General features: G+C 34.5%; 2 protein-coding genes across 2 annotated transcripts in view; one reads left to right on the top strand and one right to left on the bottom strand.

Moving 5' to 3' along the window:
- Window positions 1–2,033, top strand: part of LOC106467090 (putative thiamine transporter SLC35F3) — a 31,175-nt gene extending 29,142 nt beyond the window's left edge. The window contains exon 7 of the mRNA XM_022395214.1: window positions 813–2,033. Within this exon, the coding sequence (XP_022250922.1) occupies window positions 813–1,048 (236 nt within the window). The 3' untranslated portion in view covers window positions 1,049–2,033. The remainder of the gene's footprint in view (window positions 1–812) is intronic.
- A 2,294-nt stretch (window positions 2,034–4,327) lies between these two features.
- The window catches only part of LOC106467091 (Down syndrome cell adhesion molecule homolog), a gene marked incomplete at its 5' end in the record, with an annotated part of 21,888 nt that continues 12,426 nt past the window's right edge, over window positions 4,328–13,789 (bottom strand). The window contains 5 exons of the mRNA XM_022395215.1: window positions 4,328–5,497; window positions 7,009–7,150; window positions 10,795–10,873; window positions 11,893–11,990; window positions 13,141–13,293. Of these exons, the coding sequence (XP_022250923.1) occupies window positions 7,035–7,150; window positions 10,795–10,873; window positions 11,893–11,990; window positions 13,141–13,293 (446 nt within the window). The remainder of the gene's footprint in view (window positions 5,498–7,008; window positions 7,151–10,794; window positions 10,874–11,892; window positions 11,991–13,140; window positions 13,294–13,789) is intronic.

A 13,789-nucleotide genomic window follows, 5' to 3' on the forward strand; every position in this document is an offset into this window, starting at 1 on the left:
GTGCTCTGCCCACCACGGGTATCGAAACCCGAATTCTAGCGTTGTAAGTCCGCAGACATACCGCTGTACCACTGGGGGGCTAACAATCAGTTAGAACTACTGAACAAACGTTTCTTTCCGATATGGGTTGGAGTGTAGGAAACCTGTTATTTAATTACAGTTTTACATATCATGCACACACACTTAAACATTCATTGGGAAATGTTCATTTGTGGTATACAAAATAGATTGATTAAGATTTCCAAGACTACAATATGCTAGATAGATTAGATTAAGAAACCACTAAAAATATTTGATCATTCAAAGAACGTTTTCAAAATTCTTAGTTCTATGTATGACGGTTTCTTTAATTTGTCATATTTTGGGATTAGTATGAAAGCATAAAAAATAAATAAACAAATTAACGCTATTTTTTGGAGGTTTCGGCCTTAGATAATCATATATATAAGAAAAATATTGGATGAAAATATTCCCCACATTTTACACGATTTAGCCATGTAATAATATTTATAATTACAGTTTAAAGACAAATTATGCATTAGTACCAGACATCTAGTAAATCAACAAATGGTCCCCCAAAACAAATATACGTGTCCAGAAGCGAAATGAAGACACAATTCCCATTGAAAAACCTTCAAGAAGTTTGTGATAAGTAAACTGTTAGCTGAATTCAGTTGTCTGAAGACTCTACAGTCTTAAGGCACACTTATTGTAGAAATGCTTTGATTTTCAGCAAAGTGATAAGATTTGTTCAAATCAAAACTCATATCTTGTTACAAAATGATGTATATTTCATTTCGTTTAATTTTTAGTCATCGACATCTATATCTATGGCGTCGTCTTTAAAGGAATGGAATTGGCGGGAATATCACTGATCGTTATTGGCTTCTTACTAGTCCTACTGCCCGATAATTGGCCAGACTACATCAACATCCTATTAAAAATACACAGAAGGTATCAGAAGAGGAACAAAAGCAGATTGAAAGAAACCGAATCTTTGAGTGGACAAAAATCCAGACTTCGAACTGCTAATGGCATGGTTAAGTAGAAGAGAACAATACGCTCATATTGAGAAAATAAAATATAAAAGTCGGAGAGGGAAAACTTGAAAGGAGTTGTTGACTAGGATTGGTTTTGTATTTTTTACAATATAATCCGATTTGGAGAAATGTACGAAACTCGCAGTCTTTGGATATGCTTTTGGAAGGATTGAACTGCTATAGATGTAACATATCGTAATGTAAAGAATGATTATGTTTTTGAGACAATTTTATTCGAGATTTCCTTTTGATGAATCTTATAATGAAAACGTTAACACATATCCCGTTTGGATAATGTCTAGCATACCGGACTGTGGATACGAGTGTTCATCGTTGCGTCTCGTTGGCGAGACAAAAACAACAACAAAAACGGCTATCTTCACTCTGGGGGCTATGGGTGCGTTATAAGAGTGACAGTCAAATTCCACTTTTCTATTAGCGTAGCCCAAGAATGCTGTTGACTGCCTGTCTTCCTCATGATGAATGGATAGTTCAGGTAACCTTTGTGTAACTTTGAGCGAATATCGGAAGCAAACCAGAGCATGTCTTTTTTGCGATGTACATTTTACGTTTCAATGTATCATATAATGAAATCAGTTATATATTTCTAAATTTACAACACTTATATATTAAATTCCCTTGAAGTTTTAATGAAAATCTTAGAAATTAGATACTGTGTAAGTTGTATCCATGTTTTGTACTTGTGAAAAATGAATTGTTTTCGCACGTAAAAGTGGAACTCCGGTTTTCTGTATGCACGTTACAAAAAATAAAAGTTTTGAAATGCTAAAGAGTACTATACTGAACAAAATGTTGAAAGGCTGATTTTTCTGTGAGTCAGTGTTAACTCAAATTTTGTTGGGAGCTTTAAGCAACTAATATTGCTGCTTTGACGACTAAGGTTCTTCAAACAAGACCTATAATGTATTGTATATATGTCATTAAATATTGTACTATATTCTACAACGGCAAGATCAATCATATATATTTAAGTTTGTATCATGTGACCAGCAATTTGATAATTCAAAGAGTGTTATAAAGAAACGAAGATGTTTACAAGTTATCCCAACAGGTACTGATGATGACAAAACATACCTGATGATGAGAAACCTTGTCGAAACGTTGTACATTTGCTGTTATGTTAAACTTATATTAAAGCTTTTCTTCATTACCCATTCAAGCCGAGTCCAACCATTATTAGTCTCAAAGTGGGTTCCTCGTCATCGAATTTGTATATTTGTTTGTTATCCGGTAGATGTCACTGAAAGCTAAACTCTAGGAGCAAGACTTGATTGTTGGATTAACTTCTACTGTTAATGGTAGCGCCACCTAGATATTGACTGAATTGTTTAAGTAATTTACATTTAAGATCTTATAAATCCAACTCTAGTTAACGTTTAAGGGCAATGTTCGCTCTATTCTGAATTCGTTACTTTATGAGGACAGTATGAGACTCGTTCGATGTTTCAGGTCTGTTAATCTAAACATAAGTATCACTCGTAGTAGCTATGAAAGTTGAAACTACAAAAAAAGTTCAGCCAAACGTTGAGAAAAATCTTATTAAGTTAAAGTTTTGTGTCATTTAACAATACCGTTTTTTTCCCTCTGAAACACTAAACGGGTAATTAGATAAGTGTGAAAAAATGTACGTTTCCCTTTTTTTTTCTTCATATTACTATTTTTTACGATAATATTTTCTAGGAAGTTAATATCTGATCAGAGGCAAGTAAAAATGTCAATTTTAATTCTAACGGAAAACCGATGTTAAACTAAAATAAATTCAAAATTAAAGCGATGTACAATATAAATTAGTTAGAAGAGAAAGGATTTACCTACAGGTGTTTTATAATATCAGTTCGATACATTCACCTTAATTGATGCATTTGGATGAGTTGATCTTTGTTTACGTTATGTTTTCGCGTTACAGGTGTTTGTTATTAAGCTCAAAGCTTCACAAAGGGGCTATCTGTGCTCTGCCCACCACGGGCATCGAAACCCGGTTTATGACAGGTGTTTTATAATGTCAGTTCGATACGTTCACCTTAATTGATGCATTTGGATGGGTTAATCTTTGTTTACGTTATGTTTTCGCGTTACAGGTATTTGTTATTAAGCTCAAAGCTTCACAAAGGGGCTATCTGTGCTCTGCCCACCACGGGTATCGAAACCCGGTTTATGACAGGTGTTTTATAATGTCAGTTCGATACGTTCACCTTAATTGATGCATTTGGATGAGTTGATCTTTGTTTACGTTATGTTTTCGCGTTACAGGTGTTTGTTATTAAGCTTAAAGCTTCACAAAGGGGCTATCTGTGCTCTGCCCACCACGGGTATCGAAACCCGGTTTATGACAGTATACGTCCGAAGACATACCACCATGCCACTTCGCGTCACAGAAAAATCAGTAAAGGTACACATGTTAAATATTATTTGCTGTGTCAGTTTGGTCTCCATTACGTTGTTATTGTCGTTCATAATACTAAAACAGCCCTGATAGAGCTATAACAGAGAGTAAATGTCATCAAGAAACAAGTTCACATTAAACAAATATTTGGTTTTGGTTTCACTTTTACAAAAAGAAACCTGACAGAGAACACCAGAGTAAACTTCTAGATTTTATTTATCTATATCTAAATACCGCGCCCCCCGGTGGCACAGCGGCATGTTTGCGGACTTACAACCCAAGAAACCGGGTTTCCATACCCGTGGTGGGCAGAGCACAGTTAGCCCATTGTGTAGCTTTGTGCTTAACTTGAAACAAACAAAATCTAAATATCTTCCATTTACTTTTAGTTTTCTTAGTTTAAATGTAAATTAGGTTGTCTTTCTTTACCCAAAACCTTGTATATTTAAAAGTAGTAACAAGTTCGGGGTCTTTCTTTACCCAAAACCTTGTATATTTAAAAGTAGTAACAAGTTCGGGGTCTTTCTTTGCCCAAAACCTTGTATATTTAAAAGTAGTAACAAGTTCGGGGTCTTTCTTTACCCAAAAACCTTGTATATTTAAAAGTATTAACAAGTTCGGGGTCTTTCTTTACCCAAAACCTTGTATATTTAAAAGTATTAACAAGTTCGGGGTTAAATTTCATGAAATTACATCCACGGACTTCATTGTTTACTTAATTTTAACCTTTCATCGAGAACAACACAAACACTTTACTACTGGTGTTCTGTATGAGCGAAAATGGATATGTTTATATCTGATAAATGTACTCTTCGGTAAGAGAGAAAATTGGAAATAAAAAAAAGCAGAGACAGAAAAATTATTTTTTTACACTGATCCTTCTTTATATGTACAGAACGTGCTTTTATACATTAGTAGTAAATCCTGCTCTGTTTGGCGATGATCACAAACAACAGACAATCAGACAAATCCTCTATATTGATCCGAAGGAGCTGATGAAAGGCACACAATTGATTGTGTTCTATACAAAATACATGGGAAAACAAAAGCGTTTCTACTCGTAAGGAAAACAGCGAAACTACACAGTGATTCATAACCGAAGTTACTGTCGCAAAGCTTTTCACAGTTGTTACTGGAATAAACAGTCTATGACGACATCATCTCGTTCAATATTATAAATAACATAATAGATTTGCGTATAGATGTATGTATATAAATATACAAAATACAACTACAAACGCCAATTAAAAAACACAAACAACCGTAAATATTTCCGACAAAGCTGTGATATAACAATATAAGTAATTATTTAACTATAGATATGATAATATGTTAGTAAAATAATATCACAATTAACACAAATGGAGATTCACTGGCAATTAATTTTACAAGGTATGAAACAAGTTATTATTTTTAAACAATGTGATCATACACTTGTTGAGACAAAACAGATTGTAATTGAGTTGTGAGCAAGAAGAAACATCACGAACAGAGCAAGTTCAAGCAACGGAATGATAGTTTGTGACAATCTCTGAATGAAATTAATGGAGTTTTTAAAATGTTCGTTGAGGGAAATCATGTTTCTAGTGTAATAAGGTTTACGCATGTTTGGTGTATTACTTCCACTAGACAATGTGATCATACACTTGTTGAGACAAAACAGATTGTAATTCAGTTGTGAGCAAGAACAAACATCACGAACAGAGCAAGTTCAAGCAACGAAATGATAGTTTGTGACAATCTCTGAATGAAATTAATGGAGTTTTTAAAATGTTCGGTGAGGGAAATCATGTTTCTAGTGTAATAAGGTTTACGAATGTTTGGTGTATTACTTCCACTAGACAGTGTGATTACAACTACCATGAACTGTTTAGTGGGATTCTTCCGCCAGGTTTGTCTGGATCAAGAAAGCGATGTATTTCACAAGGACGGAGAGGTGCAATTACTCAAACTGGTCTCCACTGGGGAACTTGGAAACACAATAACAACAGAAGAACATGAACAAAAGTGTAACGTACCGTTGGGATGAAGGAACATCTTTCTTTTCACATAGCTAGAAATAAGAGAAATAGAATTTGTTAGAGAAAAATACTGGCTTGTGTAACTCTAGTTGGACACATTTTTCTTAGGAGATAAACAGTTAAGCAGTGTGTGCATAGCCTTGTTATGACCCGTTGGTATTAACAAATGCTGATCAGTTTAACAAAAAAATATTCTGAGAGGTTGCTGTATATCATCTCTTCTACGCAACTATAGATTGATGAGGTGTTAGCATCTTAGTGAAAACACTGATTGATGGTTTATGCTAGTATTCTTACGTTAAATACCACCCATGTCTGACACTCAAATGAATACATTTGTTTTACACAGTTGAAAAGGGTGTAGGCATCAGTGATTTATATTTCAGTCGAGTACTGGTAATTAGTTAATAGTCCAGTACAAAATTATATCTAAGAATTTTACTGTAAGTTTAACTATACTGTGTTTTCTTGTTGACTATCAAGTGTATAGTAACACGCGTTTGATAAGGGGCTTTGTGGGCAGAGCAGCGCTGTACGACACCTAAAACAGTTTTACAGGGGCAGAATTAGGACGATATAAACGATTTATTCATTTCAGTCAGGATTGCTAGGACCCTAGTTTCTACGTTTTTTTCTTTTATTTTTATTATCTAATAGTTTAGGAAAATATGATATTAAACTTTCTACTGTAAGTTTGACCATACTGTGTCTTCCTGTTGATTATCAAGTTTATAGTAACCCTCGTTTGTAAGGTGTTTTATGAACAGGGCATCAGTGCTTGACAAATAAAACCGTTTTACAGGGGCAGAATGAGGTTGATTTACACGATTTATTCATTTTAGTCAGGATTACCAGGAACCCAGTTTCTACGATTTTTGTATTGACTGGATTAAAAGAAACATATTTTGGGCTTATAGTGCTCATATATATAGCGAGAAATAGGAACAACGGAAAGTTAAGTTTCAAAGATATAATTGAAAACATTTTCGTCAACAAGTAAGTATCAACGAGCTATAAGACTTTAAGTTAAATAAAGCCAATGAAAAGACAGTTTAAACACCACAATTTGGTTGTTGATGGAAACGTTGTTAATAATATGCCAGTTTTTATATTATATTTATTTATCCATGCATGTCTCGCGTAGCTCAAACATTTGTAGCCTTTATTTAGAGTAAATAATAAAAAAATGACCAATTCTATATATCCTATTTGAAACGAACTGAAAATTAAATAATTAATTTGTATTATAAAATATTAGTACTTACAGTATACTAGCCTTTTAAATTTTTGCTATATATATAATGGTCTCTGACTTTCTGTAAACAAGGAATTTATAGCCTTCTATTGACTGTAAAGGAAAGTAAGCCTATAGTAGAATAGAATATATAAAATGCTTTCTTTGCCTGCTCGTATTAATATTGATAATCTTATCTATTTCTCAATGCAAAAGGTTCTGAGAAATAGATTTCTATTACTTCTCAGAGCATGTAACCGATCTATTGAGGTTTTATCGGTTGTAATAGGTCTAAGATCGAACGTCTACCGTTCATTTGGACATGTCACTTACCTTCACATGCTACTTGGTCTTTCTCCACTGGAACCTGATGGACTTGAACCAGATTGGCAGTATGGACCCGATCGTTCAGGAGAGGTCGCCTGCTGTGTGGACCTCAGCTTGACCCCTACTGTAACACATGGATAAAAAGGTAGTAAGTTTGGCTATAGGGCGCGTGTACATAAATATAAAACGGCGAATATAGGAATTCAAAGAACTTTTAGGGTAAAATAAAGGAACATATTAAACCGGGAATGTCATACATTATCATTAATACTTTGAGAAATACAAATTGTACCTTTACTCACAGGTGAGAAGCAAAATTTAAGTATTTACTTAAAACGTACCTCCCTGTTAGCAGTGGTTACTTAAAACGTACCCCCTGTCAGCAGTGGTTTCTTAAAACGTACCCCTGTCAGCAGTGGTTACTTAAAACGTACCCCCTGTCAGCAGTGGTTACTTAAAACGTAACCCCTGTCAGCAGTGGTTACTTAAAACGTAACCCCTGTCAGCAGTGGTTACTTAAAACGTACCCCTGTCAGCAGTGGTTACTTAAAACGTAACCCCTGTCAACAGTGGTTTCTTAAAACGTACTCCCCTGTTAACAGTGGTTTCTTAAAACGTACTCCCCTGTTAACAGTGGTTTCTTAAAATGTACCCCCTGTTAACAGTGGTTTCTTAAAATGTACCCCCTGTTAACAGTGGTTTCTTAAAACGTACAACCTGTTAACAGTGGTTTCTTAAAACGTACAACCTGTTAACAGTGGTTTCTTAAAACGTACCTTTCTGTTAACAGTGGTTACTTAAAACGTACCTTCTTGTTAACAGTGGTTATTCTTTTGATTTACTTTGTTTGTTTTGTGTCATACAATGTCCGCTGTTTTAATGTCAGATCTAAGTAAATGGTGTTGTTGGTGCAGAAATAATGTATAGCTATGGCCACCATATGGCATGTTACAGGAACCATGAATTATCTGGCCAGAGACAAGCCGTGTGTTTTCCAAAGCACCTCTAATCAAATATATACTTGAAACCCGCCCCCATCTCCCCAGTTTCCAATTTTGGGGTAAAACTCCAAATGCTGCAAATGTAAGATTTAACGTATTCTTCCATTTTTCACAGCAGATTTCAGGATCTCTTGAACTCATATGGAAACCTATGGTATCAGTCACAAACCTATGGTATCAGTCAGAAATGAAGACAAGTATCTTCGAACGTTCAGAGATTTTGTAAGTTACAAAACACTGCAGAACCTATAACACTTACTGAAACACACAGCTCCCTCTATCTGCCCGTAAAATTAAAGGGGTGTATACATATAATATGATTACTGGAACATACAGCTCCCTCTATCTGTTCGTAAAATTAAAGGGGTGGTATAATATAATTACTGGAACACACAGCCCCCTCTATCTGTTCGTAAAATTAAAGGGGTGTATACATATAATATGATTACTGGAACACACAGCTCACTCTATCTGTTCGTAAAATTAAAGAGGTGTGTACACATAATATGATTACTGAAACACACAGCTCCCTCTATCTGTTCGTAAAATTAAAGGGGTGTATACATATAATATGATTACTGGAACATACAGCTACATCTATATGTTCGTAAAATTAAAGGGGTGTGTACACATAATATGATTACTGGAACACACAGCTCACTCTATCTGTTCGTAAAATTAAAGGGGTGTGTACACATAATATGATTACTGAAACACACAGCTCCCTCTATCTGTTCGTAAAATTAAAGGGGTGTGTACACATAATATGATTACTGGAACACACAGCTCCCTCTATCTGTTCGCAAAATTAAAGGGGTGTGTACATATAATATGATTACTGGAACATACAGCTCCCTCTATCTGTTCGTAAAATTAAAGGGGTGTATAAATTATCTACTGAGTAATGTATACCCCCCTATCACAATTTAAATTATCTACTGAGTAATGTATACCCCCCTATCACAATTTAAGTTATCTATTGAGTAATGTATACCCCCCTATCACAATTTAAGTTATCTATTGAGTAATGTATACCACCCTAAAACCAACAACAACAAATAAATAAATTGCACAAACGGTTGTTTTGGCAACTAATCAAATCATCTGACTGATACGTGCAACGAGAAGCATATATTTACAAATGAAAATACATCTTTCCGAGCATTACACTTGCCAACAAGTCATTTTCACCAGATGTAATTATAGGTGGGCTAGATAGCTGATTTCAAATCTGTTTTTGGTTTTCTCTAGCACGTCAAGTTTTGATGATGAGACTGATCAAATCTGAAAGGTTATTGCCTTAATTATAATTGAAGTTGTTGTACATTTCATTCTTCATAAGTGTGTACTGTATAAATGTAACCAAGTGTATGGTGTGGGTATAACGTTGATACTGAAAAATGAATAAAGCTGTAACGTTAACTAGCCTAATGTGTGATTATTACCTAAATTGTGCTGAAATTAACACCAGTCATATTTCGATAACTAGATGCGCTAGAAGAAAACCGAAAACAGATTTGGAATCAGCGTCCAGAAAAGTGTGCTTACACGAGAGAAGCAAAAAGCTCGATTATGTCGACCAGTGTTATGCTTTTGAAACACCTTCGCCGGTACACGAATGTCCCCCTAGTGTACTGTTTGTTCAAAGCGATATACTATTCATAAGGTAATCCTACTTTTGCCAAGTAAAACAAGGTTCAGGTAAAAAAAGTATTTTTATTAAATATACGTACTCTACCAAGCAGTTTACCTTTTAAAATATCTATGCTTTTAGAGTAGCCAAAGAGATGGCGGTGGGTGCCATTGATTAAATGCTTTTCCTCTAGGCTTTCAGTTCAAAGCTAGAGTCGACTTGCGCAGTTAGCCCTTGTGTATATCGATATCCGAAACAAACAAAACAGCGATATTTGTTAAGGACAATATAATTCGGGATCTTATAAATACAGGTTATAATGATTTAAATTATTAGTCAGAAAAAATATTAACTTATTTACATTTTTTGTCAACATGTTATTTTACAGCCAATAAAGTATTACTAATTGTATCATGAAATTAAGGAGCGCCAGTTGATCCTGTGATAGAGCTCTGTATTTCAGAGATGGCGAACCAGGCTCAAATCTGTGCGATTCCACAAAATATTCCCCACACTTTAAGCTGTGTGTTCTTTATAATAGTGACAGTCAATCCCTTATCGTCTATAATGGATGGTAGGGTGCTGCTGGCTGGCTGGCTGCCTTCTATCTGTCAATAGTTCAAAAACAGAGAAGGAGTTAGATGGCATTACTAACTTTGCCATAAATACAAATACATAAAATATGGCATTTACGTTTGTTGTTTGTATTCAGAAATTGACGTTGTCGAAGTTCTATTTGTGTTGACTTCAAATTGGAACGTTTCAATTCGCTTTGATTCGAAGGGTCTTTTATCGTAGCACAAGTCAGCTCACACAGTCTAGATGTAGACAAACAATAACTTTGTAAGTGTGCAACCGTCAAAACGCAAGTCACCAGTACGCATGCGTGGCTGCTTGCTTAAGTTATTAATTTAACTAATTTTGTTATACAACTTTTCATTAGTTATTCATTTTTATCATTTCCTCTTCCGGGCTGCGGGCGCTTTCATAGTCTCAGACTGCGGAGTATATATTTATAGCGAACAACTTCTGTTATTTCTGATATAGACGCAAATCTCAATCACCTGTTTTGTTTTACTAATATTTATAATAGCAAATCATAAAAAAATTCACAATCTACGTCAATCCACTTACCTTGATTCATTGGGGGTAAATAACATACAGGTCGAGGCGGACTCCGCTTTATCGTAGCGTAAGGACCATCATTTCTTGTCTAATATTAGAAACAAAAGTTTAAAGCACATTTATTGCAAAATGAAATAAAAACGATAGAAAACTTTACTTTTTTTTCTTTTAAGTCTTCGTGTTCACCGTTTATTATTTTGTAGCCAGTTGGATAGTTTTGGTGAGCACGACCATTTCAAATCCATTAGAAAGATCCTTGTAAGATAAGATAATACCAGCTATACCGGTTTTGTGAAGAAATGCAGTTGGTTTTAAGTAATCCAGAAAGCTGAAAGTTTATTAGCAACCTTTGATTATTATCAACCATATAGTTACTGGAAAGTCTGAGTAAAAAAAATGTGAAATTTTGTGTTTTATACAAATTTTAAATTTCATACCCGACGACATTTACGACGCGTTAAAATATTCCCACACAATTACAATACAATTCACATTTAACTGTTAGAGTTAAAACATTCCTAAACGTAAGATCACATACATAATAACATTATAATATTTTATATTACATCTGTTTAACAATATTATAATGAACCTAAGATTTAAAACAACAATGTCAACTATGAACCTGAACCTCGCGCTAATTCCCAGAAATCCTATGTGGCATTTCTTAATTTGACATCGAGATTTTCAGTCGAGTTTGATGTCAGTCCATCACAACTCTTAAGGAGAGTTTATCGCACAAACTCGTAGTCTACGAAACTTAATGTACTTTTTGTAATCTAAACAACTAGGTTTTGTTTAGCATTTAACCTTCACACTATAACTCAACTGCTTAAATTAGTTTGAGAAACTTCTGTTTTTTGTAATCTAAACAACTAGGTTTTGTTTAGCATTTAACCTTCACACTATAACTCAACTGCTTAAATTAGTTTGAGAAACTTCTGTTTTTTGAAAAAGAGCTAAAATTCAATATTTTTAAGCACCATTAATATATCACTATATTTTGTTAGCTTTAGCAGTTAGTTGCTTTTCCAACGTTTCAACCTTCTTTGTTGACATAACCAATTAAAAAAAACACCAAATTCCTCCACATCTATAGTAACTTACAGATAACATGGCTGGGCAGTTCCTCTCATCAATCACACATCGCGGAGGAGGCACAGAAGCATAGGGTTCAGCATATTCGTGGTTTTCATCTCTTCGTCCTAAAATCAGGAGATTTTAAAACGTAAAATACTTTAAAAGAAAACAAAATGACCTGAACAATAGTCATTACTAGATCTATTATATTCATATTTACCAAAGAAAAAGGTAATTGTAATGTTATTAAATACCAAGATAATGTTTGTTTGAATTTCGCGCAAAGCTACACGAGAGCTATCTGTGCTAGTCGTCCCTAATTTAGCAGTGGAAGACTAGAGGGAAGGCGGCTAGTCATCACCACCCACCGCTAACTCTTGGGCTACTGGTTTACTAACGAATAGTGGGATTGACCGTCACATTATAACGCCCCCACGACTGAAAGGGCGAGCATGTTAGGCCAAGATATTGAAGTGTGCAGTACAATCGTATTAGCATACTGACTTCAGTATCTTACAAGAGTAACGCTGTGACCAGCTGAAAATTGGAATTTGAAGTTTGTGGTAATGCTATATAAAACATAAGAATTGTAGATCTTAACGACCTGAAAAGTGCAGTTTAGAGTATTTAGATATTTCATTTAGTATCAGGGTATAATTCCACCTTAGGAAAAATAAGATCGTTAAAAAAACGAATAAAACGATTAGATAAAGCATGATTTTAAAATGGCCAATGTGTAACAGCGAATTTTCAGCGTTTTTGATATTTTAAAGGTCAGTTTGAAAACAGATATCTGTAGTAGTTTTTCTTTACTAATTTACATATTTGTCCGATATATTTTACTATTTTCGATTACTTTACCAAAACGCAGAGGAATTCCGATAACATTTGATGAATCTTGATAAAGGGTGATCAACACTCTAAGTTAACTATATTAAGTTAGATACTATAATTGGATTGGTACTTACGAAGTCGCCCTCTAGCGGCAATAGGTGTCGGCTTTCTTGTTAGTGAGGAGTAGTACGACGGTTTGTAAGTTTGCTCAATTTCTTGCGGAGGTTTTTTGGAGAAACTCCAACATAACTATATTAAGTTTGATACTATAATTGGATTGGTACTTACGAAGTCGCCCTCTAGCGGCATATAGGTGTCGGCTTTCTTGTTGGTGAAGAGTAGTACGACGGTTTGTAAGTTTACTCCATTTCTTTCGGAGGTTTTTGGGGAACTCCATCATAACTATATTAAGTTTGATACTATAATTGGATTGGTACTTACGAAGTCGCCCTCTAGCGGCAATAGGTGTCGGCTTTCTTGTTGGTGAAGAGTAGTATGACGGTTTGTAAGTTTGCTCCATTTCTTTCGGAGGTTTTTGGGGAAATTCCATCATACCGACATTTTCAACTTGTCTACCCTTTCGAGGTTGGCTCTCTTATGAAACAACATAAAATTTTTAAAAAATAATGAATTTATGCAAAACATACGATACCGTAAAACGAGTTTAACTTTTAATAGAAAAAATTATTGTGCGTAACTGAGGCATGAATGGTTAAATAGGAATACACAACGTACAGTATTTATTCAATTTTAAAATGGCAAAAAACACCATGAAAAATTATTTGTTTTAATGTTTACCGATTAAGAAGACTTACTGGAACCGCAAATAAAAATAACATTAATGAGAATAAAATCATAAATAACATTCAACGTTAAACTGGTACACAATTCAAAACATTTTATTTAGGCCTATCTATAGCCTTCAAAAAGTTGACGACTCTACATGTTTCGACGTTACATCTTCAGGAGTGACGTCGAAACATTGAAGGTGGTAGTTAGGCCTAAATAAAATGTTTTTAATTGTGTACCAGTTTAACGTTGAATGTTATTTATGATTTTATTCTCATTAATGTTATTTTTATTTGCGGTT

The sequence above is a fragment of the Limulus polyphemus genome, unplaced genomic scaffold, assembly GCF_000517525.1.
Source record: "Limulus polyphemus unplaced genomic scaffold, Limulus_polyphemus-2.1.2 Scaffold2485, whole genome shotgun sequence".
Classification (NCBI taxonomy): Eukaryota; Metazoa; Arthropoda; class Merostomata; order Xiphosura; family Limulidae; genus Limulus; species Limulus polyphemus.